At 50.8% G+C, this 25596-nt stretch overlaps 1 protein-coding gene across 9 annotated transcripts in view; it reads left to right on the top strand.

Annotated features, from left to right (window-relative positions):
* SLC8A3 (solute carrier family 8 member A3) overlaps nucleotides 1-24643 on the top strand; it is a 115087-nt gene extending 90444 nt beyond the window's left edge. For 2 of the 9 annotated variants that reach the window (XM_086749119.1, XM_086749113.1), the window contains exons 3-10: nucleotides 113-219; nucleotides 1170-1248; nucleotides 1585-1688; nucleotides 11146-11163; nucleotides 19292-19416; nucleotides 19960-20059; nucleotides 20979-21254; nucleotides 21581-24643. In XM_086749119.1, coding sequence (XP_086605245.1) covers nucleotides 113-219; nucleotides 1170-1248; nucleotides 1585-1688; nucleotides 11146-11163; nucleotides 19292-19416; nucleotides 19960-20059; nucleotides 20979-21254; nucleotides 21581-21957 — 1186 coding nt within the window. In that variant the 3' untranslated portion in view covers nucleotides 21958-24643. The remainder of the gene's footprint in view (nucleotides 1-112; nucleotides 220-1169; nucleotides 1249-1584; nucleotides 1689-11145; nucleotides 11164-19291; nucleotides 19417-19959; nucleotides 20060-20978; nucleotides 21255-21580) is intronic. The other 7 variants (XM_086749114.1, XM_086749116.1, XM_086749115.1 and 4 more) reach the window with 7 other exon arrangements.
* Nucleotides 24644-25596: the final 953 nt, after the last annotated feature.

Here is a 25596-nt window from a genome sequence, read left to right as displayed (position 1 = left end):
AGTGAGAAAACTTTGACTCTCTACTGTCCCCATGCAACTCTTTACCTTCCTCCACTGTTGCTTCTCTGTTCCCTTCTGCCCTTTATGACACTTACTGTTTTTCCATCCACAGCAAAACAGTTCACATCAAGGTAATTGATGATGAGGAGTATGAAAAAAACAAGAATTTCTTCATTGAGCTGATGAGCCCCCGCATGGTGGATATGAGTTTACAGAAAGGTGTAGTACTGGCCCTCCAGACTAAAAATAACGTTCTTCTTTCCTCTTCTCTTCCATCTCCTTCCTCCTCTTCTCCTCCTTTTCCTCTGATGTCTCTCTGTCTCCAACCGCTCTGTCCTAAACACTGCTGTGCGCACTCACTGTGTCACATGGTACCCTTGGGGAGGGCGTGATGCTGGGGGTGGGGAGAGCAAAGCATTCTCTGCTAAGGGGGGCAGAGAAAGAAGGATGGAGAACAGTCCTAGTTGTCCATATTTCCGTGACAGCTCAGAGACAAACCTTCTGCCGTCCCCACTGGAGAGTCCAAGCAAATTTTGTAGCACCAGAGGGAAGATGCTGGCTAGAAACACATCCAACATCTCGGGAGATCATCACCCTGCCCTGGTCCTACGGGGTGTCTCAATCAGACCTGTGCTCAAAAGAGGCAGGAATTGAGGCCTGGCAGAGAAGCAGCTCCTGTAATTTCTGCAAAGGACTCGGCAAAGGCTGTGCAGCCCCCGCTCCGGTTGCGGAGCAGCTCTGGGAGCAAGAGATGAGGGCAGGGAGGAGCTAACACCCCACTTTGGTTCATTTGAGGGCTCATACCAGCTTTGCAAGGGTGCTGGAGGGAGCCAGGCAAGCTGGCAGCAGGGAGAAGGAGCCATACCTGCTCCAGTGCCCAGGGTACTTCCATTTGAGCCTCGAAGGCATTTTAGTCCCATCGTGTCCCGCAAGATCCCAGCATAGCTGTCCGCTCCCAGGAAAGCCGCATCCTCGCTCAGGGAACGGGTGAGGGGAAGAAGGAGACAGTATTGGGGACAAAAAGCAATAAGATGTGCCATTTTGAAACTGGAAATTAGAAATATCAGGCTGTTTCACAGCTGACAGAGCTGTAGCCCACTGGCAGAGGCCCACCTCACTCCCACTGGGGAACATGTCTATGAGTGCCCATCTCTCTCTCTTCTCCTCAGGCTCCCAGCCCAGAGTCCCTGCAAATTTATTGTTAATTGTGAGAGTAGCAGAAGCAATTGATCTTCCAGCTAAAACGCAGTGGGTACCCCAGGGGTGGTCCCTGGTGATTTCCAGGCAGCTGATACCCTTTCTATTACCATGTGACACTGAAAAAAAATGCGCTGCAGAAGTTGCCTCCTACTAACCATCAGCAAGGTCCTCCTCCTCCTCTCCCTCCCTCCTCACCCCCTTGCCAGTCCCGTTTCTTCCTAACACCCTCCCGCTCCCCAAGGAGCAGCTGCGACGGATGCCCCGTGTCCAACAGGCAGGCCGAGGAAGGGGCTGCGTGCCGGGAGCCCACGCTGCTGCTGCTGCCACCTCGCCTCTGGCTGGCTGACCCGCTGTACACGGTTGTCTCTCTTGTTGTCCCTACAGGAAGACCGTAAGGGTTAAGATAGTAGATGAGGAGGAATACGAAAGGCAGGAGAATTTCTTCATTGCCCTTGGTGAACCGAAATGGATGGAACGAGGAATATCAGGTGTGAGATCCTTTATGAAAAAAAATGAAAATATAAAAAAGTCAAAATCAAGTCTTCAAACCCCGAATCCAGAAAATACAACCCTCTTTCTTCTCCTTCCCCTCCTTTCTTTTCTCCTCCTTCTGTAGATAGATCTACTTTTATTCTCTGCCCTCCTATGTTCTCGCTCTCACCCCTGTTTTGGTGTTATCTCTGCCTTTTAGAGCCCAGCTTACTTCTGATCCTCCTTTTGTGCAATGCTTGAGCCTTGGAGGCTGTATTATTTTGATTGGGTTTCCTTGTCTTGATCTGTTTTTGTTCTGAGCACACCTTTGCTGTCCTGCTCTCTCCTGCTCCTTTGCCAGGACTGTGGGGAATGTGAAAGGCAAGAGAAGGGTGTAATGCATGGCTGCCCTTTCAGCTCCTCCTGTTCGCTCCCCTGGCCTTCCCCTGTCTTGCTGCCTTGGTGCTCTTGGGTCCCTGTGAGGCGTGGTGAAGAGCCCATGGGAGAAGAGGGAAGGTGTGAGGTATCTTGTTTTGCTTTTATTTTTTAAAATAGTTTTCCATATATTTCATCTCAAAATGCCCCTTAATGTGTCACAAAAAATCACAGCCTGTTGTGCAGAGAGTGTGGAGCTCTGCTGAGGTCCTGCTTCATCAGCAGTGAGAGCTAGGATCTCCCAGCAGAGCAGGATTATAGTGGGAATAAACCCTGACTCATGGTTGTGCCTTGCCTAGATGTATCTTTGTCCTTGTCCTGTACGTGTTTGATGCCTTTATCACTGAGCGAGTCTTGCCATTGGCTTCACCAGCTTTGGGGTGGCCCAGAAGGGCCAAGCTTTAAACAGAAGCACTTTACAAAAGGGAATTCACCTTCTGGGTGTCTGATACGGAGTAGAGACAGATGTGTGTGCCCATGGGCTTAGTTCTGCTCCCATGTGCTGTTGCAGGTGATGGGAACACCTGGCAGTTGCCTGTGCATTGCACAGCTTCCCCTTGCTGAAATTTCTCCTGTCTCTTAATATGGCCAGCACAGCAGCTGCCCTCTGGCCAGTCTGGGCTCCCATGCACAGCTCTGTATTCGCTCGGGATAGACACAGCTTGCATTAGCATGACAGTGTCATGTAGCATCCGTGGGTTTGTAAAATGTAAACCCAAAGAGAGTTCATGGTTTAATGCCATTAGACCATCTTCTGCAGCCTGCAAGCAGTAAGGGACATTAGGTTTCACCAAAGACCCTCACGTTTCACCAAAGGGCAACTACCCTTGGGTGGAGGCAGTGACCAAACTGCCATAGGCCATGGGAGTATATCCCAGCATCTGAGGTAAAGATGTGAGCATGGCTTCTAGGTAGAAGTTGTCTGGCTTCAGCTTGTAGTCACTAGTTATTTTCCTACTTTTCTCCATCAGATGAAAGAACGATACACTGCACCATACCTTCTGTGTAGGTGTCTGCTCACTATAACCATATTGCACTCAGATGTCTTCTTGGAAGCTTGAGGAGGTTAAGCCCCTTGAATCTTTGTCGGAAAAGTGTTCAGCTCCAGATCGAAGTCTTCCACCCTAGAATCACTCTGGAGTCTCCTCTCTGCACATGCCACTTCCCCTCCATGGGGCTCCCACCTCCATCTCACCAGGTACAGGAGGAAAATCACTTGCTTCTGGCTCTCTCCTGCTTATGCACTCGGCAGCCTGGAGCATCACATTGGAGTTTCTGCTCAGTTGTCTGCTCTTTGTGAGCCCCACATCCTTTTCTAAACCAGTGAGCTTTAGAATACAGAGTCAGGGTTGGGCTGGTTTTTGTGAAGTCCTGCATTTCTTTTTCTCATATAGGCTGCTTTGCATCTAGCTGAATAAAAACCCTTATTTGAAAAAAAAAAACAAATAGCCCTGAAGTTGGTTCAGTTGTAAAATGCCGTCATTATTATTAGGACCATTATGCCGGTTTGTGGTGTCTCCAGTATCAGCTGGAGTCAGTGGGACTGTCTGATTTGCAGCAGGCAGAGAGATCAGAGCCAGGCTAAATGATCTGCAGGCCAGCCACTTCCTTCGCCACAGGTAAGGAAGCACCCTCTTTACCTGGAAGAAGGGAAGGGCCATGCCAAGGAGGAGATGCAGAGCCTTGTTTGGTCTCCGTAGTTAGAAGTCAGAGCAAGAGCAGCCTGGTTTTAAAATGTGAGAGGCAGGAGATTAAAATGCATTTGTAAATGTTGCTGGCACAAGGTGGCACAGTCACTACACTAATTCCAGGGCATCTAGAAAGATCCCCGGCTCTGTAGTGCTGCATGCTGTGGTATCTGTGACGAGCGTCCCTTGTGCTTAGGATGAAGAGTACGGAGCTATGTGAGGTTTTCTCATGCAGAGTGGGAGATCAGGAGTGATCTACAGCAGATGCTGTCACCAGCAGCTTCACAGGGCACAGGTGTGAGCAGCCGGCTCCAGCAGAGAGGAGGCCACCCGAGATGCACACAGGCTTGCAGAGGCGTGCGGCCTGCCGTACCGCGTCAGGAAGGGATGCTCATGCTGACTCCAGCACACGTGTTTCTGCCATCATCCCACCATTGCAGGGACAGAGTTCGGATGGTTTATTTATTGCAAAGCACACACATGAAGGATACAGCCCCGTGGGCTGCAAGGTCAGCGCAGCCGCCTTGGTGCAAACGGGCCCCTGCAGTGCTGCACAGATGCTGTCGTTGCCCCACAGCCGCAGATGGGGGCAAAATCCCAAACCACAGCAACCTAGCCGGGACCTCACTTGGTTTTGTTGCGGTGATGAATGGGCCCCCACGTGACTCACGCGGCAAGGGCATAGCACAGCTCCTGCCTCTCCTGAGAGGTTCAGGCTGGGTTGCTTTTGACAAAGAGTCTCTCTGGATTTTGGCTACCAATGTATTTGTTTCCAGCACTGCAAGAGATGTGGTTTTCTTGACAGTGTGTCCTTATTTTGCTGTTACTCCCCACTTAGCACTGCCACACTGAGCCAGTGCCTAGGGTGCTATAGGAGTATCGAGTGTTCTCAGACAGCACTTCGCCATGTCTTCAAAACATCTCTTCTGGCCCCGTTGGGAGCCAGGCAGTGTTGGGTGCCTCAGCTGACTGGCAGTTGTGTTTGAAAGTGATCTGCCATGCGGGTTGCGCAGAGACAGCCAGTTTGTGGCAGTCGTGCCTGCGCTATCACAGCTCCGTGCCGAGGGCCTGCACTCACCCCGGGGACCTCACCTTAAGGACAGAAGAAGGTAGGTAGCAATGATGAAATCGGTGGTGAAATGTGGTTCCCTGAAGGGCAGGCAGAGCTGATGGCAGGGCTGGCGATCAGGGGAATAGATGTGTGCTTCTCAAACCAGCCTGGGGCAGAGTTTGGACAGTTTATTTTGGATGCAGAGCTTGGTCTGGAGCCCAGTGCTATTAAAAGCCCCTGTGCTGTCCCTGAGGGTACCCGCGCTGCTGTTGGAAATGGTGGCAGTGATTTCTGATAGACACACAGCGAAGGAGGGTAGCAGGCAGGAGCAGGCTTCGCTGCCATATGGCTGATTTGCCTTACTGGCTGAGCTGTCCCGTACACGTGCCGGTACAAAGCAGTTGCCACCAGTTAGAGGACCATCTGCTTGCCCTGCCCAGAGCTGTGGGGTAGAAGGGAATGGCCTTGTTTTGGGCTGCGCCATTAGGTGAGGCTGAGCATCTCCAGGAGGGGCTCTGCGAGGGCCAGAGCTCAGCAGGAAATTCATCCTATTGCTCTGGCTGTTTGCACCTGCAAGCACCTTACCAGGGCAAAACATCTCTACCCAGGAAGGTACCTGTGGTGGTCCAAACACGGGTTCCTGTCTTCAGGTTGCTCAGGGCCTGCACAAAGCATAATAGCCACCGATAAAGCCTTTTAACTGAAGCATTTTGCATCATCTGCAGATGTTGCTCCTCACTGTTCACCCCCAATTATATCAGTGCCATGCTGCTTCGAGCCTTGGGGAACTCTCACCACTCACTCCTGCTCTTTGATTTCCCCGCTTATATAAATGTTACATCTACAGTACCAAGCCTTGTCCTGCAGCCCATTTATTCCTTTTCACCAGTTGTTTTCTGCAGCTGGAGTTTTTCAAAGAGTTTCTGATCATCCAAACAAATCACATCAAGTAGTTTTACTTTAGCAGCTGTTTTTGTTGATGTGCTCCAATAATTCAAAGAGATAAGAATAGACCTGCAATGGGTATCTTGCCAGGCCAGTATGTGATGAAGACCAATACTAACTCAGTGATGGAAAACCAGGTGCAAAGAGCACTAGCAAAGATGGTGCTTGCCACAAGCTGGTGATGTCAGAGTGACTGAGTGAAAAGAAATCAAAGACAGACTCACATTATTTGCTTGGCAAAGATGATAAATGTTGCTTTTGTCTATCCTCCTGGACATTTCCCAGGTTTCCTGATTATTTTTTTTTTGTCTTCTCCATTCCTAAGAAATTAATCTCTGAATCCTTCTTTTCTCACCTTTTCACCGTATGTGCGGTCACGTAAACTGAGTCCGTCTCCTGAGCGTTGCAGGGCTTTGAAACCTGCCAGCACCCTGAGCCACCTTTCTGGCCATCCTTTTTTCAGCATCTTTTTAAAGTGTTCCTGCAGTGAAATGAGTCTTTTCCTTCATGACAAGATGCTGCCTGTTGGTTTGACTCTCTTGTTGTGGCAGCTCTGCTATCACATCAGATCACAGCTCAGACCAAGGATTTTGCTGCTATCAGTCCAGTGGGATTTTGGAGAAATACTTTCTTCATACATCGGCTTTCACGTTCTGTCCGCGGCTTTCGCGTTCTGTCCGCAGTCCTAGATTACAGGAGAAGAACTTGCTTTGCTTTCCCTGGGTAAAGTCAGTCTTCTGCTTAAATTGTGGTTAACCTTAGTGTTGATGGAGCCCAAATGGCAAGTGAGGCTACTTTGGAAGATTGCACTTGATAGCAGATAATGGTGAAAGTAGCATTTGGAAAATGATGTTTCATCAGGGTAATTGGGAGTCTGCTTGTGAGAATTCAGCTCATGTCACAGTGGTGGGAGATTAAACCTCAGGGCTGGTGCGTGAAGGCTGAGTCTTGAGGGTTGCACTTTGTAAAAGGGACCGACATCCTTCATGCAAAAAGCATGTCTCCCAGAAGATGCAACTTCACTGGAAATGGGAGCACAGATGGCTGGCAAGCACTGTTAGACAGCTTGCTGGCATGACTTGGCTTGGGAAGTTTTTGTCTGAAGTCCTCTCAGCTTTCCCAGCACAGAGTCAACTAATGTGGACAAATCTCGTAACGCATCTCCTTTTAATCAAGTGTCAGGAGCCCTGACAGGCAAGCTTCGTGCCCCAGATGGAGAATGTGGCTGGGAGTTGCAGAATAGGGATTAAACCATGAAGGAAGAAGGATTCCTAGCTTGGATTGATCCAGCAAGTTTTCTGTATCAAAATATTGATGAAATGATGTGACTTGGTACAAAGGTCCGTGCCTGGATAAGATAAGCTAAGCTGCATCAATACGTGAGCACACGTGCTGCAGTTCTCTGAAGTGTGGGCAGATGCTGAGAAACTCCGTCTTCCATCAGCAGCTGATGGGAATAGCAAAGAAATGTTAGATTGCTGTTACCTCCTTCCCCGAAGGTTTAATAATTTGCTTGCAGGTCTGTGATTAAGCTGAACATTGCTGATTCTCCTGATGGAGAGGAGTCTCTTGGAGTCTGCAAGAGCTCTGCTATTAACTTCAATAATAACAGCATTCAGGTTAATGCTGCAAAATCTCTGCCTTGTTTAGCCTATTAAAAAAACCATGTTTATAGCTCTTCACAGTCCATTAGGGAAACAGTTTGCTCACCTCAGTGAGCAAATCTGGAGGCAGAGCCTGTGGACAGTTGCATCTGGAAGATGGGAGATCCTTACCTCTTTGGGGAATAACACCTACGGTTTGCATGGTAACTGAACTCCTTTGGGTGCACATGGGGTGCAGGCAAGGTTTTCTCCTTGCCTTTTACTGCCCATGACTGCCCTGTTGTGGGACTGAGAGTCTCCTCAAAATCCAGCCTCCTCTCCCTCATTTTGGCTCGGTCTGTAAATCCCAAGCCTTTAACAAGGATGCTCTTATCTACACAGTGGCTTCCTGGAGTCTTTAGTGATACTGATTAGAAAAGATTTATGCTAACGAAGAACGTGTCCAGAATAAAGCATGCAGCATGGTCAAATCTCTCTGTGAGGTAAACAGCAGAAAAAGGTATTTTGCTGTTTTGAAAAAGACTGGGAAACGCATTTAGCACGTCAGGTTGCTGTAGACTACAGGATTGCCCAGTTGCTGGTCTGCTGCCGTCCCAAGCTTAATTTAAGCTTGTTTGGCTTCAGTAGAGTTTAAGCAGGAGGGAATTCAATTCCTGATCTGTAGCCCACAGCAACACGCATATCACAGCAGGATTTGACCCCAAAATACACTGAAAACATGTATGAAATAGTTTATTAGTAAGTAGCTTTTTTTAGTAACTAAATTCTGGTCTAAATTGTCCAGTTCTAGGGGAAGGAGAGTTCATGCACACAATTTTGACCTTGCCTTGTAAAAAAACAGGCCTGCAGGGCAGAGAAGTCCAAGTAGAGGAGGAACTGGGATCCAGAGCTGAAGGCTTTGGGTCTTCTGAGAGAGTCAGCGTCACCTACCTTGTCTGCAGGCACGCGTGTTTGTCTGCATTCACGCCGTGCAAGGGTTAAGTAAGGGATACTTGGGACTGCTCTTTTGGATTTGACTGTGGAGCTAATTTTAGCAGTGCCCTGTATGAATAGGTGTGTCAAGCCTGTGAGCCTACCTGAGATGGCAGCAGCAATGAGGTGGCCTGGCTTTGCCCCACCAGGAGTGGGATGTGCAGAGCAGGAGTGCAGGAGGGGGAGAAGTGCCCTGGCGATGGATGGAAGGATGCAGCCCGGGCTAGGGGCAGCAGGGGGAGGCTTGTGGGATGGGAACAGCACGGGGGCCATCGGCGGGGCTGTTACAGGTACAGTATCCCCAGATGGACTGTCAGGAAACATTACAGGTCAGGGCTAAGGGCACATTAGCAGATGCATGTGCAGGAAGGAAGCTTTAGTCCGTGAAATCATTTTCTTGCTTGCATGCACAGCATTCACTCAGAAATATAAAGATAAAATAATCCCTTGGCTTTCTGCATGCTGTATTCTTGATGTTTCATTCAAAGCTTTATAGGCTCCTTCAAATATTCATGTATCATATCATAAGTGAAAGGGAGAAAAATAGTTCTTTTGCAGGCTCAAAAGCAAAAGCAAATGGGGAAAAAAAATAAACTCAAATCCCAGAGCACTAGAATAACAGTTTTAAAAAACATGAGGAACCAATGATTTTTTTTTTTAATAACCACAGTAGCTTAGGGGCCCAGTAATATTTCATTATATTAAATCTGAACACCGAATCGACCCATTGTACTAATGCTTGTTATTGCAAAAGGCAAATTAAATTTCTCCACATTGTCTGGAGAACCAGAAGAGCATGCAATAGTAAGGAGGCCACAGGGTAGCATGGAGCTGCAGTAGGACGGAGACTCCAGATTCATGCTACAAGGGGCAGTGACAGGCCTGCTGGAGACTTCCAGGCAGAGCTGTGTGGAGGACAGGAGGTGGTTCGGGCAGAGCAAACATCCCATTGCTTCTCATGGCTCTGTGGGACTGTATGTGCTGCAGGACATATTCATGAATGGTTCCCCCAAAGGTTTTTGACTCTCAAAAGGAATCGACCCTGAAACACAAGGGATGTTCAACAAGGAGCCGCTTCGTTGCCCCTTCCCCTTTCACTGTGTCTCTACCTGCCCGCATGGACAAGGGAGATCTGCTGGAGCACCCACAGTATTTCCAGCTGGGGAGATGGATAGGTGGATGAAGATCTTGGCTGGGCCAATGCCCCTCTGCAGGCTGCTGGGAAAGCTGTGCCCATGGACGCTGCCCGACGGAGCAGGGAAGTGACTGGGAGCTGGGACTCAGGATTAATTTTCCTGGCTCTGCCACTGATGCGCTGTGCATCCTTTGATGAATTGCTTAGGAAATCACTTTCAAATCAGCACAGATACAACTAGGTGCATCCGTATAAAAGTGCCTGCTTTTCGGAGGCCTGAACCTGCAAGTCTGGGTAAATTAGCACTTTTGGACTCCAGCCCACTTCTGAGTTTGCAAAATGTTCCCTTTAGCCTCTCTTTGTTTGCTTCACCATCTGTCAAATGGGGCTGTTAGTACTGACTCAGTCTTTGTACAGAGTTTTAAGCTTCTGAGACTGAAGTGCATGATAATAAGAGTTAGTAATTACAATACCGTCATCGCATGCAACCAAGTCTTTGGGGACTGGTTTGCTGTTTGAAGGACAGGTAGAAGTCAAAGCTAAGGCACAGAGCTCGTGCTTGGTCCCTCTCGAAGGTTTCGTATTTTTTGTTATGTGGACTCTCCTGTAGTTAGTTTGAAACTTGGATGCAGGCTGTGGCTTTCTAGAGGTAACACTTAAGAGGGATCCAGCCAGATGTTTCTGTGTGAGAGCGCTGGTGAGTGGGGAAATCGAGGCAGGGAAGGGACAGGAGGTGACTGCCAAAGGCAGCAAGAGAGCTGGATTGTGCCTGTATGGAAAGTCAGGTAAGGTTGTCCCTTGCAAGGACCTTCGTCCCCGTCTCCTCCCTTCCTCTCACCTCTAATCTCACAGGACCGTGCGGTCCCAATTCCCAGGAGGCAGTTGCATTGTGCAGCACATGCCCCTGCAGCATTGTTGGGCAGATCTGCACTTGGGAGCAAAGAGAGCCAGGAGGACTCAAAGCGGCGATGCTTTATGTGTGCCTGCGCTCCCCTTGGCACCTTGACCCACTGGGAGCGATACCTGTGGGGCGCAGGATAGGCATAGGTGAGCCAGGGCATCCTGGGAGATGATGGACAGTCGTGTTACCTCCTGCCCTGTTTCACACTGGAGGCCAGGACCCATTTTATCACCCCCCTAGTGATGCTCTTCTCAGTGAGCTGCCCATCTCCCCTGGCCACCCTCTCTTCTCAGCCACCCAGGGTTTACTGGGGCCTCCCTGGTTTGCCAAGCCCTGCCACAACCACACGCTTCCAGCTGAAGCAGGGACACCTCCCATGCCTTTGGGTCAGTTTGGGTCACCTCAGGCCCCAATGCCAAGCATAAGTGTCCCCCTGTACTCTTCCCTTCCCCTCCCAGCTACTCCCCACCTGCATCCCATCCCTCTGCCTTCGCTTGGGGGGGATGTGACTTTGGGGGGCCAGCGCCCCGGTGCTCATCAGCCTCCTCTCCATCTTGCTACCATGGGGTCTGCTCCCCAGCCTGCACCCACATGCAGCCCCAGCAAGCTCGCACGCTGCTTTGCGCTACGTCCATTGCTCACTGACAGCCATCATCTGCCAAACAGCTTTCCCCATGGGATATTAACTTTTTCCCTCTTCTCTTCTCTCTCTCTGTCTTTCTCATGTTCTTCTCTCTCCACAGCCCTGCTGCTCACCCAAGGTAAGTGCTTTTTCTCCTTTCCTCTACCTGCTCTGGCTCTGTTTTCATCCCCTTTGGTCAGCCCCCTCCATGTTTGTGTTTGCTGCATTGTAGACAACCCCAGCTCGTGGTGTTCACGTCCAGCAGGAGCTAGTTGAGATCAATGCATTAAGAACATGACAGTGATTGATTGATGTCTAAGAGCCTTCCCCATATTCCCGATTTTTCCCCAGGGTTTTGGGAAATGACCTGGCCAGGGTTGCAAAGCAGAACGTGCAGCTCTGGTCTGGGGCTGTGTCTCACTTTGAGCAGCTCCGGGGCTCGTGTTGTCCTGATGCACTGGGGAGCACGGGGCTTTTCTGCATGGGGGTGGCACTCCTGGGGTGTGGGGCGCTGTTGTCTGGGGTGGGTGAGGGTGCAGGGCTGCCCAGGTGTCCCCTTCCCGTGCAGGATCAGGCCATCCATCACCCCTCAGTGCGTGCACCCGGGTGCTCTCCACCTCCCATCCTGGAGGGTCCTGGTGGTGCATTAGCACCTTTTCACTCTCACCCTCCGTTCTGGCTCTGCACTCTTCATTTTCTTTCTCCCTGGTGGGATTTTATGTGTATTAATACTGAGCCCCCCTCTTCTTTGCCCCAAATCCCCGTTACACCAGTCTCTCTTGATCCCACTGTGGTGCAATGTATTTTTCTTATTCCTTCAATTCCAGAGATGATTACAGTTGAATTTTGCACTAAGGAAACATTTGTCAAAAGATAAGGGCGGGCACACAGAGTGCAGCGAGGAGCTGAGTCTGACAGGTTTCCAAGCAGAGCTGAAAACCAAAGCGTTCATCACGCCTGAGCTGTGCTGCAAATCAAAGGAGCAGCATCTGCCGCGCAAGCTTCAGTCTCTGCTGCTTTTCAGAGGATGCCAAATCTGCTGCACAGGGGATCGCCTGAGCCCATCAGATATTGGGCTAATTAGGAAATTGCTAGTGGCAGGCAGAAGTCCCCAGCTCCCTGAATATCAACTTAGGGTGTTTACAGAAAACTCCTCGGAGTGGTTTGGACATTTTCCTTTGTTACTTCTTCAGATCCAGGAGGACTGGAAATAAGTTGAGCACAACCTCCTTCCCAGTAGTGCCATTGCTTTAATTCAGTGGCTGCTTAATTTGATCAGAACCCCAGGAACTGAATAATTTCTATTAAAATAACATAACTTTCCTCCCTCCTCTCTGATTGCTTTTGGCAGCCGTTATCAGAGAACTTGGTCACCAGCTATGGAGAGTTGCTTTCCAGTTAATAAAGAGAAGCCTCCTCTCTACCTGGGGCGGGGGGGGGGTCTCTGGGGTGCCCCCCTTGCCGGGCTGCCGCAGGATGGCCCCCCTGCATATGGCACGTGCTTCGCCCCATGAGTTGAGCTTGCGGTGCTCAGCCCCCACGCTCACATCAAGCTGGCGGCCGGCAAAGAGCAGAGCCCCGCTCGCTGCAGAGGCACGTGCTGGAGTGTCACTCAGCAGCAATCATGGCTAATCAGTGGGGAGAGAAGTGACGTCCTCGTTTAGTCTGTGTCATGTTAGATTTAGATTATACGGACGCGTAGGAATCTTTGTGAAAAAGAAAAATGCATTATTGAACGTTTAGTGGAACCTGTCGGTCCCACTCCTCATCCTCTCCCTCCCGGAGCCTTTTCCCACACAGCAGCATCCCTGCGGTGTTCGCCCTCCTGCATCTCTGGCAGCGAGCAGTGGCACAGCTCCCACTCTCTGCCATGGATTCCTCTCTTTGCAGAAGCCCTGGGGTGCCCTGATGGATGAGCCCAAGTGAAAATGCTCCTCTTGTCCCACCAGCCCTTACCTGGAGGTCAATGAGAGATCCTGGTTCTGCCCGCCCCACCATGCAGAGCCCTCCCTGGGAACGCAGGGCCGTGAATTTTACACAAGGCAAAGTAACTGGGCTGGGGAGAGCCTTTGGCACAGGTTCAGCTCGGCATTTGTTTCCTCCGAACGGGGTCTTTGAGCCAGACTTGCAAGGCTGTGCAAAGCTTTTGAAAGCCTTGCTTGGCCAAGTGTCCAGTGCCAGCTGCTGGGGCTGCAGGGGGACACGGGTCTGTGGCGTGGCTGTGCCTTGAGAGTCAAAGCTGTTTTTTCTTTAACTTCTCTGATGCATGGCCTTTTGTTTTGGCACAGGCAATAATCTCTCTGTATGCTCTTTATACAGGGAAATATTTGATACCAAAGTGTATAGCTACTCCAGTTGTCCCTGCCATAGCCAGCAATGGACAAGCCACTCTGGTGATCTTTCCAGCCTTTTCAAAAGTCACTGAAAGCCTGAGCAGAGCCTTAGCTTGCAAGTTTTGGGGCTCGGGAGGTTCAGATCTTTAAAGCGATGAGGAGTTATATAAATGGTAGATACTTCTCTACTCTTTTCCATGTTTTCACCCAACTCAAAGAAAATATTTCTAAATACATTTCTATAGTTATGCATTAAAACTCATGGGTCCACCTTGCAGCGGGAAAGACTGGGGAGCAGAGACGCCAGCTGACTGGCCTGTCGGGGACGGTCGCGTCAACAGCAGTCTCGAGGCAGAGCCGGCAGTGGAATAATGCGCAGTTCCCAGCCCTGTGCCTTAGCCTCCCTCTCATGAATGTGCAGTGTTTCCCAGTTAGCATTAAGGATGCTGGGGCATGTATATGGGATGTATCATGCCTCAGAAATAGCTTTCAGGGCTAAGTAAGCAGATTCCTCCCTTTTTAGAAAGCAGTGCAGGCTGCCGGTGCTTGTGCATGTGTTTCAGTAAAGGGCATGTCCATATGCTAACCTCAAAAGCCAGAGTGTCTTTTAGCCAGCAGTTGTGACTGACAGCTTGACAACACTCTGGAGAGAGGAACTCATTCATGCTCACTGTTTACTTTGTTTAGCCAGGGTTATATTTTATTGAGCCGCAACAAAAAAAAATTCCCATTTTAATTGTCATTTTAATTTCTTCCTAGCAGCACAGTCCCCAGAAGGGGTGACCTTCATGCAGATACATGCCTGCTCTAGAAATGGATGGAGACGAGATAGCTCGAGGGGTGTGAAATGGCCTTCATAGCAGTCTTTCATGAATACATTGCTGGATTTAATCCAATTTATTCAGCAAGTCACAGGGAATACAAACTGGTCTGTGGCTGTTTGGTAGTCTGGCAGCATTGCCCGGGTGATGGGTAGCTACCTCTCTAATGGTGTTACGGGGCCTTCCCATTGCCTGCTTCAGCTCAGAAGGTGTATTGGCCAGATGACCCCATGGAAATGGGCTTTATCTAGCTTTGATTTATGATGTGTCCAGAGAGCCACAGGCAATGTCCGGTTCCCATTTGGTTCCCCCGGTCTGAAGGAGGTTGAGCTGTGAGTGATGTGGGAGCACTCCTTGGTGTTCCCCTTTCCCTTGGAAAAAATAAGAGGAGGGGGGGATGTGCTTACAGTATTTTGAGCCCAAGAAACTGCCTGTCGTGTGTAGGTCAGAAAGTACTTTGCAAAGAGCTGCAGAGCGAGTCCCAGGATGGCCTTGCAGGTGTCAGTCATTCTCATGCCAGTGAGAGAGCTGCAGAGTGAGCATGGCAGGAACGTGCCCAGAATGGCTGCAGAGCACGGCAGTGGCAGGACCGTAACTAGGACCTGCTGGCCCCCCTCGTCTGTCCTACCTTTAGGGATCTGAACTGACCTAAATGAGGCAGAATAAGTGAGAACACGGAGTGGTTTCACCAAAAACCTTTTCTCTCTTCCTGCAAGCAGGTGTTGGGTCCGGCGCCTAGCAGGTGTCAGCTGTGGCCATTGCTACAGCCTGCACAAAAGTGGACTCATTCCTCCTACCCAGCCTTTGATCTTACCAGAACTGTTTGTCTCCCCTGCTTGTAGCATCTCCTCTCTAACCTGTGGGCTCCCAGCCACGAGGAGCGGGGTACCCTGGTGCAGCCGGCGCAGCCTGCGTGTGCTCCTGTAGTCCCAGTAGGTTGGTAGCACTCAATATGCACCAGAGCAGGTAGGGTTTAGGGGACCCCTCTCTCCTTCCCAGGGAGGAGATGGAGGCAGCCCAGGAGGCCCTGGCAAGCTCCTGTTCTTGCTGGGCATAGCCAGCCCTTGTCAGGATTAACTGGGGTTGACAGCAGGGAGTCCAGGGTGCAATCTGCATTGAACAGTAGGTACTGATGCTGATACAAACAGAAATCAGGCTAGTTAATAATTAAGCCGCAGCTTGGCAGCATTCACCTTGACAGACTTGACCTTCCAAATTAACTCTGTCTCTTCCCCTCACCTCTTGTGTTTTATTTATCACAGCCCTTGATAGTCGTCTTTGCAGGCTGAAGGCACATTAGTGGAGTGGTGTGTGACACACCTCACTGATGCCCTGGCTCTGCTTCCTGTAGGAGCTCTCTAAGGCCCCCATCCCTATACCTAGTCCCTCAGGGCATGGGGACCTGTGGCTACCATAGCCTGCTTGGGAGTGTGCCCCATGCTTGCTGCAGAGACAGTGGCCTCCTGTGGCTCTGAAGGCAGGCTGGTGCACCATGCTGCTGGCCAAAGTGCTTCCCAGAAAGGCAGGAGCATTGGGAGCGTGCTCCGCTATTGTTGGGTGTTGCGAGAGTTGATTCCCTCAGCTGTTGGATCTGTACACACTAGGCTCAACTCAGTCCTCAGCATTCCATGGGAACAGCAGGCAGGGAGCAGGTTTAGGTTGGGGTCTGGTGTTTTGCAAGAGGTTGGTGCTGATTCATGCTACAGGATCCTCAAGTGTCCTAAATGGTGGATAGGGAGAAGTGGCGGGTTAAAGTAGGTGCTTTGAATTGCTCTTTGGAGGTGCTTAACTCTCTCCTTAATTGTATAGCGAGTATAGACTGGGGCAAGAGACATGTCAACTGGGCTTTATAAGCTTGTCCTTCCTACCACAACTAATTCTAACTTCAGAGGACAATCAGCAGCCTGGTGTGTGGCACCTATGGATTATGACTGCATTGAGCAAGATCCAGCACAATATCGACATGTGGCTCAAACTCTGTCTCCTACATTAGGATAGAGGCTCAGTGAAAATACAATGGCAGGTTCAGTGTTTCCAAACGCACCTTTGAAGTTTGTTAGGTTTCTGTGCTTTGCTTTCCTGTTGCACGTTCACAAATGTGACTGCTTTTTAATGAGGCGTGAAGGAATTACCTCCTTTCATTATCTACGAGGTGCCCGTTTGGAACTGCTGTCTGTTCCTGTTCTCCTGCACTTTGCTTGCAGCTGACATTGAAAGACAGCCTGGGAGTGGTGTTCAATCAGCTGCCCCCATAGGATGTCCTTGACGTGCCTTCTTGGGCAACCGTGTTTCTTCTCTTTGTGCCCCAGTTCATCATACTGACCACAGAGGAGCTGCGTGGTGACAGCAGGGCCTCCATTATTCATTTCTCGGTGGACATACTGTCAGCAGGCTGCAGATCTCCATCACTGGCCAGCTTGTCCCTTCATCACAAGTGGCATACCTAGGGCTTGAAGGTGCATCTGGTGACACTTCTTCCACTGACAAGATGCCCTCCGAAATAGCGCAGGTCCCACAGCCCTTCAGTGCTGTGGTAAGCACCAACGCCTTCACTTTGGTGGAGTACCCAGTCCCCAGATTTAGAGCAATCTGTCCACTCCTGGACGTGTTGCTTGATTTACTCTAAGAGCTGCCTGGCAAGTGATTGCCGTGCTCATCAAATCAGTAGGTGATCTGCAGTGATGCCACCTGGCAGCAGTTGAAGGTCCTGCCTCTGGGCATGGACCCAAGGGTTCCTGTGCAGCCTGCTCGACAGCCTTGGACCTGGTGCACAGCCAGAAGAGACAGAGCAGATCTCCCTCGTCAGAGGAGAGTATCGGGTCTTGCATTGTCTTGCCTGGCACGGGTCCATAAACCAGCCTGAGCAAGATGCCAGGTTCTGGGATAAAGCCTTGTAGGATACCACTCCCTACGGGGAGGGGAAGGCATTCTGCGCTGCATGCGCTTACGGACCTGCCTGCAGCGCAGCCTTGCCTACATAGCTAGTGTCTGCATGAGGCTCCGTGCTGTCTTACCATGCAAGGGCTTTTGTCAAATCAGTTGAATTGGGGACCAGGACTTCATTGCATCATTTCTCCTGGAGCTGTTAAGCTGAGGAAATTCTGCCCGATATTCCCCACTTCCAGGGCAGCTCTTCTGATTCCAGGCATTTGCTTTCTGCACTGTGCAAGTGCAGCCGGTGGGCGAGAGCCCAAGGGACGGTGCCGCCAGCTGCGACCGCAGCTTTTCTGATGTAGTTACTTCCCAGCAAAGGCTGTAGTGAGCCAGACCGTCCCCGAGTCTGGGTTTTGCAGCCCTGCTGGGATGGCTGCTGTGCCTTTGCTCAGCTCAATACTGTCGGCACACACCAGCACTCACGCAGCTCATCTGCCAAGCTGGGCCTTGCAGAGATAGGGGAGCCTCCTCCCCTGAGCTTCAGGTTGTGGGGGAGCTCAGACAGAGGCAACCCACATCCGTGATGTGGCAAATGATGTGTAAGCTAGAGCTTGTCATCCTCATACGCTTCCAGGTAGAGGCAGCAACTGGATTTTCTCAATCTCTGTCTTTGGAAAGGGAGATCTAACTCCCTGCTCAAGTGAGCATCAGTTACTTGAATCTTGTTCTTGATGATCATCAAGTGTAGCATAAGGCAGAACATTTTGTCCAAGTTCACCCCTGTTTCTCTGCTTCTCTGGCTCAGCTGCCCCCTCCCCTCTGTGCTTGCCTGCCCTTTGCCCACAGTTGCCCCCTTGCCCCTCAGGCACTTTGCATTGCCCAGCTGCATTTCCCGCCGCCTTCTCCAGGTGCTGTGCTCCCCTGTCTCAGTGTTTGTAAACTATGGGGAATTCCCAAATCCAGAGCACACTGACTTTGAGCTAGGCAGTGATGGTTTTGATGTACGTCATTAATTTCAAATGATGGATGTAGCTGCTTCTCTTTCTGTGACGGGTTATAATAATGTCACCTGCCACAGGAGTTATTCTATATTTTATGAACTCGGCAGGACTTGCCAGGCTTACAGTCTTTGCAATCAGTCTAGCCGGGCTGATGAAGAGAAGGCAGAGTTTATAACTAGATTTTGATGAGACTTTATGATTTCTGTGTGATTTTTGGTGCTGAGTATGAGATCTGCTGGAGCCCACATGGGATTAATCACATCTGAGGCATTACCTGGGGTGTTTGTGGACTGCACAGGAAACCTTGGGTAATATCTTTCTTGAGATGCCAAGGCTTTTCAGAAGGCCCCCCAGCACACGTCTGTGCTTTTGTGTGTGGGTGGGAGAGGAGGCTGGGAACAATGCCAGGGCACCCTTCCTGCCAGCTGGGGTGCTCCTTCCTGGTCGGGCAACCAGAACTTCCCTGGGCACCTCGCTGGGCTTGCTGGGGCATCAGCAAGGTGACCCCACACAGAGTCTTCTCAGCGTGCTGGACCTCCTGGGCAGCCCCACGGGGCACCCCACCTGCCCCACAGTGGCATCTGCTGACCTGGGGTCCTGGTTTGGTTTCCTCCAGCAGAAACTAAACATCCAGTGACAGGCCAGCAACAACCCACTTGGCTCCTGACTTCTTCCTGTTCATTTTTGAAACACTGGGAACCCATATGTGTGTGCGTGTGGTTGTGAGTGTGTGTGTGTCTATCTGAGAGTCTGATCAAGCACCGAATGACACAGAGTGAAACAGTGATTTTCTAATCAAAGGGGAATAAAAAGACCCTGTCTCTTGATCATTCTGACCAGGAAACATGGAAGGCATGAGAGCTGTCTTAAAAGAAAGGACGCTTGTGCCGAATGTCAGAAGGAATTGGTACCTTGGTCTCCCCAGAGATGTAGCTGCTGCAGGAATGATGAGAGGGCCTATGTCATCCAAGAGTGCCAAAGCAGGCTGAAGAAACATTTGGGGCTTTTTTAAAATAAATTAAAACCATGTTTTGTGTGTTCATGGTGACTATCTGATATTCAGAAATCCTGGTCCTTTGTTTCTGTGGTCCAACACTCCACCATCACTCCCCAAATTGCTGCGTCAGCTTCGGTAGCTGTGAAGGGGCTGCAGAAACCCATGCTCAGGCCCTGTAGACAAGCCCTCACAGTGCCCCAGGGCTGCTGTCTACAGCTTGGTGTTGACCTTGCTTTCACAGAGGTGGCTGAGAGGAAGCTGACAGTTGAAGAGGAGGAAGCCAAGAGGATTGCAGAGATGGGCAAACCCATACTTGGCGAGCATCCAAAACTAGAAGTCATCATTGAAGAGTCCTATGAGTTCAAGGTCAGTAGTTGTCCCAAGTGTCCTCCTGGAGTGGAAAGCTCTGTGACACTGATGAGGAGCCATGGAAAGCAGAACTGAGGAAGCTGGGGGTGGCCGTATGTGCAGGGAAAGGGCTGCTGGAAGATAAAAATTAGTATGCAATGCAATAAAGTATGAGGGAAGCCTACAAGAAGTGCCAGAGGACGTAGCTGCTGGTAGGCAGAGGTGAAGGGAGGAAGACAAGGGAGCCCTGCTGGGAGGAGAAGCAGCCAATGTGCAGGAGAGGACAGAAGCAAAACTATCTCTGCTGAGGGAGGGACAAGGGAAGGAGGAGCCTCCTCTGGAGTAAGGGGTGGCAAAGAAGCAGGCTCTGGTGAGGTTTGGGTCAGCCTGTGCAGGGAGAAGGTGGGCCCAACTCCAGTCATAGCCTCATCTGACTGGTAGGAGAGTGCCTGTGGCACCTCAGCAGTTTGGAAAGGGTCAGTGTGGCCACAGTTCACTGAAAGATCAGCCTTACCTGCTAGGAGACAGTTTAATTGCTGTGCATCTTTGTTCCCACAACAGAGCACCGTGGACAAGCTGATTAAGAAGACAAACCTGGCTTTGGTTGTAGGGACACATTCCTGGAGGGACCAGTTCATGGAGGCCATTACCGTCAGTGCAGGTGAGAGGGACATCAGAAAACCCACACCAGCATCCCCAGGGTTCATGCAGCCTGGGATGAGATCTGTCTGGGCTCAGGAGACAGCATCTGTCTGAGCAGTGGTGCTCAGCTGTTGCGTGCATGGTGGCCATCAGCAAAGCTAGTCCTCTGCTCCACGTATGCTGGACTTTTGCAGATGCATTCGCTGGGAGCCCACGAGATCCATCTTTTGGTGCAGAGCCATCCCAGGATGCCAGATTTCAAAGACACTACTTCTGCTGGTGGTGCTCCTGCTGCTTCAGTGGTCTAATGAGCCGTGTACAGGCAGCAAAATTGCATCCTGGCTGGGCTACTGGCTCCTGGTGTGCACAGTGCTGTCTTGCTCAGGTAGCTCCTGCTGCTGGAAGATGTCCTGTCTGCCACTGTCAGTAGAGCCTCTGGGAGCAGGGAGAGTTACCATGTTCAGAGATAGTAGGCAGTAGCTGTTGGGAAAGGCCCACAGACCTGCCAGTTGATGCCCGGAGAGTCTGAAAGAGCTCAGTGCTTCCAGAGCCACGCAGCTGTGGAGCAGACATTTTAGGCGTGTCCAAGCCATTAACGATGCTCAGGCATCTTTCTGAACCTTTCCTTGATGGTTTGGCATCTTTCTCAAAGGGCTATTTTCCACCCAGTTGTAGTGCAGGCAGCAGGCAGCTGAGACCTGTCACCAGTGGCCACAAGGGGTTCTTCTGATGTGAAAGAAGAGGTGAGGGACCCATCACTGAGGGACCTGGTGTGTCCTGAGCCCATTGTTGTGGCCCACACCATGCTGCCTTGTCCCAGGAGAGTAGCATCGCTGGAGCCCTGGGGTGGGAGGGCCAAGCATGGTCTGCAGTCCACCTCCATAGTCTTGACCCCTCCCATCATGAGCACTGGACTTCTCTTTCCACATTGTTTGCAGCGGGTGATGAGGATGAGGATGAGTCCGGCGAGGAGCGCCTGCCATCCTGCTTTGACTACGTGATGCATTTCCTGACTGTCTTCTGGAAGGTGCTGTTTGCATGCGTGCCCCCCACCGAATACTGCAATGGCTGGGCCTGCTTCGTCGTCTCCATCCTCATCATTGGCATGCTCACGGCTGTCATCGGTGACCTCGCCTCCCACTTCGGCTGCACCATCGGCCTCAAGGACTCAGTGACCGCCGTCGTCTTTGTCGCCTTTGGCACTTCAGTACCAGGTGGGGTGTCTGTGGGGAGAGGACAGGGTGGGAGGAAAGTCTTCTGGTGGCAATCCTGCCCCTAGAGTAGCAGCTCCATTGTGGGGATGGGGTTCAGGCTGGGAAGGGGTTCCACAGCGTCCTGTCCCCAGGTGACCGCTGCACCCTACTTGGTGGCAACACAGAGTCCCTGGAGCCAGGAGGGGGAGGTGTGCACCAGGAGTGGTCCACGTCCCAACCTGGCCAGTGCCACACATGAGCCTCCCTTGTCCCCTAAATATGGAGGGTTGCCCATTTCTCCTACTGGATCCCCAGTGATTTCTCCTTCGCTTCTCCCCTAATGCCAGACACGTTTGCCAGCAAAGCCGCAGCCATCCAGGATGTGTACGCCGACGCCTCCATCAGCAACGTCACGGGCAGCAACGCCGTCAACGTCTTCCTGGGCATCGGGCTGGCATGGTCAGTGGCGGCAATCTACTGGGCGTCGCAGGGGCAGGAGTTCCATGTGTCGGCGGGCACTCTGGCCTTCTCCGTCACCCTCTTCACCATCTTCGCCTTCATCTGCATCAGCGTCCTTCTCTACCGCCGGCGGCCCCACCTTGGGGGGGAGCTGGGTGGCCCCCGGGGCTGCAAACTGGCCACAACGTTGCTCTTTGTCAGCCTCTGGCTGCTGTACATTCTCTTCGCAACCCTGGAGGCCTACTGCTACATCAAGGGGTTTTAGGTGGTGGAGGGACGGTGCCACCGGGGGGAGGGACTCCCTCCTCCGTTACCTCACCAGACACCTGTCCTGGAAGTGCAGTTTCACTGGAGGGGACGGCTGTCACTCGGGGGCCGCCACTGCCCAGACAGTCGGACAACTGGGTGCCAAGAAGGACAAAACCATCACAGAATGAAAAAAAGTCCCGTATAAAACCCACCCAAAATAATACAAAAAAAAAAAAAAAAAGCAAGCAACAATGGCAAGTGTTGAAATAAACCAAAACAGAATAAACCCAGCCACTGACCCCATTCAGTGAGATTAAGAGGTTTCAGCTGTCTTCAAAGACCACCTCTCCCGTAGGGGCTTGTCTGCTTTCCTCCCGAGCACCCCTCTGCTGTAAGGAGGCATTCTATTTTTTTTTTACTGGTTGGGAATTGCAGAAGGCTGATCAGTATTTTTTTTTTTTTTCTTTTTTTTTTTCCTTTTGTTTGCTTGTTGCTTTTTGGTTGGGGAGGGGGCACGCTGCTTGCTTACTTTTTTTTTTTTCTTTTTTACTACTAAAACAGAAAAATGTTAAAAATCTACTCTAAAGCTTCAAGCTGCCGTCAGTGCTGGAACTGAACACGTGTATTTTTTGAAGCCACAAAAGACTGTGACACAGTCAAAGAACTTTTTCACTATTACTCGTTTCCTCCCTTGCCACCTTCCATTTCTTTCTTTTTTAAGACCATCCCAAGACTGATGTATTTTTAATACAAACACAGACACACACACACACATTGAGTGACAAAGGCTGGAGCATGTAGCATCTCAATCACCTGCCTGGGCTAAGAAAAAAAGGAGGGGAAAAAAAAAAAACAAACCCAACCCCAACCCTCTAATATAATACGTATCATGTATATTTTGACTATGGCATTTCTCTTTGTATAACTGACTTTGAGCTTGTGGTACTGCAGGGAGAGAGAATGATGTTAATTTACAACTGATAAAAACATAACTGGCTACACAGGAACAGCCTGCCCTGGGGGGAGCGAGGGGCCAGAGAAAGTGGCAGCGGCTCCTTGGTGGGGTGGTGGTGGGTTTGCTGCATGGTCCTTCTGCTTCGAGGTGGAATTGAATTCAGGAAAACCTGGATAGTGTGCCTGTATTTTCCCAGTGCCGTCCCACCCCGAGCTGTGGCGTGGCTGCCCTTTCACTCGTTTGCTACCCTAGTTTTCACAGTGCCCGCATCTTGCTGGTGGTCTTCAGGCCACCGAAAGGTACGGACTTAAAAACCCCCACCCACGTCAGGACTCCTGTAGCATCCCGAGTACCTCTTAGGAACACCGGACAAACGAGAAAGCATCCTTTTCATTTGAAGTGCATTTCTTTTTAAGGAAAAAAAAAAAAAACAAACAACAAACCATCACAAGAGTATGTCATGAATTACATCAATGGCTGCAAATTGAAATGTTGGGTTGGTAATAAAAATAAATAAAAACTATACCTATATCTATATAAACAGTGGTATCTAGGAACATATTTCTTAATTGAGAGCTCTGGAAAAGGATGCTAAAACCTTACTCTTTGTAAAGTGTTTTCAAGAGGAAGATAATTTCTGCTATCACGACACAAGTGCTGTAAAGGGAAACATTTTCTTCACAGAGTTCCCTGTCATAAGCCAAACCCTGGGAGATGGTGAGTAAGAGGGGGCTGCCAAGAGGTACACAACTGCCTGCGGCAGTGCTTTCTGCTGCCCCAGGAGGTGGGCGCAGGTTAGGAGAAAAGCAATGGGAACAAGGTTGTCATGGACAAAAAAAGAGATGTAACATTATAGCAGGTGACTAGATGAGAGTGACAGTGGTCCTTAACACACAGATGAAATATTTATTTTCATACAAAGTGTTTATCACATATCTATATCTCTATGTAAATGTGTACATGTAAGGTAGAGAAGAAGGCTCCTTCTCAGAGAAGTGGCAGGAGCTTTGCCGGTTGGAGCCCACCATGGGTGAAACCTGCTGGGTTCAAAGCCAACAAGCATCCGAACACCGACCTCCTTCCCCTCCCTTCGCCGTTCCTTTGGGAAAGGGCCTGAAAAAGACAGGCCAGAAATCCGGAGGCTGGGCTCCCACTGAGCTTGTCAGTCCTTCTTGCCTCCGGCTGTGCCAAGAGCCACCGAGCAGCTGCCACCAGTGCTGGCCACCAGTGCCGACCGCCACCACTGCTGCCCACTGGTTGGGAGGGCTTCAGAGGACATAAGCATGACACTGAAAGAAAAACTGCAAAAGCCTCCCAAGTGCTGTCTGTAGGGGCTTAAAGTGCAGCTCTCAAGGGCGGGGGGGGGGGGTGGGGGGGGGGGGGGGTGTTATCATTGCTGTTTTTAATTTGGACATACAAAGTCCGTTGAGCTCTTATTTTACCCGTGCCAGCTCACCCACCGCCAGGTAAAGCCCGGCCTGGGGAGCGGCCATGCTGTTGTTTTGTTGCTTGTGGTGTGTCCACCATGTGCTTTTCATCCGCTTCCTTCAGCTCACCCCGGGGATGGGGCGCGGGGGGAGGACTGGCTGCCATGAGTGCCAGCTGCATGGGGAGCTTGGTGCCCTCTGTGCACAAGGGTGATCTGCGCCAGGCTGGCAACATCCGTGGAGTGTTTCTTCTTTCTTTTATTATTATTTTTTACTTCATTAAAAAAATATGCAAGCTGGAAAAAAAAAAAAAAAAGCAAGTTTGGTGCCTTTGGGGATTTTTTTTTTTCTCCTGAGTCTGTTATGTTTCATTGTGGGCCTAGCTATCTGTTTGCTCCTGTTTTCCTTTGGGCAGGTGCCTGGACTTGGTCGCACTCTGGCTGGTTTGCCCCCCCATCCCCCCCGCCCTCCAGTTCGGTGCTGCTGGGAGGACCCCACAGTGCTTGCCCCTGGCTGGCAGAGAGGAGATTGTTGTCTCTGCTCCGGCCCCTTTGTTTCTCCATCAGCTTCTCCGGGCTGCCTGCAATAACTCCCTCAGCCGTCCCTGTGCTCTGGGCGGCGCACGCCTGCTTTTCAGCCTCCCTCTCCCCTCTATACCCGCTCCTCGCTGAGGCCCCTTTGCTGCTGTGGCTGAGGATAAATAATGTGCCCTGCCATCAGGAGGGAAAAGCAGAGATGATCAAAGGCGCTGCTTTGTCCCTGGGGACTGCCATGGCACAGGGGCCTAGTCTAAGGGCCACGCATGGTATGGGACCAGTAGTACCTCTGGCTGCCTTCCCACTCTTCTGCCACGGGGGAAACCCCCAGCACCCCATGGGTTTTGACATCCAGGTGATCCTGCACTGCATGGATGCCAGTAAAAATGTTTTGTAAAGAGTCATCACTCCCTCAAGACAGCCAGGAAGCATGCCCTGGTTTGGCCAGTACGATGCCACCTCCTCACCCAGTATTGCCACTGACTGCCTTTTTCCACTTGTATTTGGTCCCCAAACCAAAAAAAAAAAAAAAAAACAAAACCAAAAAAAAAACCCAAACCCTTTACAATGAGGCTTGTGCCAGAACCATCCCCACATGCCTTTCTGCAGCAAAGGGATGACTGGTGCGGCCCACAGCCCCAGTGGGAGGCAGGTTGAGGGGGACCCTCAGTTGCAGCAGCTGTGGGGAGGCTGTGCTGCCCATTGCTCCCTCGGGGAGCAAAAAAGGCCACTGCCCC

Source organism: Chlamydotis macqueenii, chromosome 5 (genome assembly GCF_036417535.1).
Source record: "Chlamydotis macqueenii isolate bChlMac1 chromosome 5, bChlMac1.mat, whole genome shotgun sequence".
Classification (NCBI taxonomy): Eukaryota; Metazoa; Chordata; class Aves; order Otidiformes; family Otididae; genus Chlamydotis; species Chlamydotis macqueenii.
This window is presented reverse-complemented; position numbering and strand designations above follow the sequence as displayed.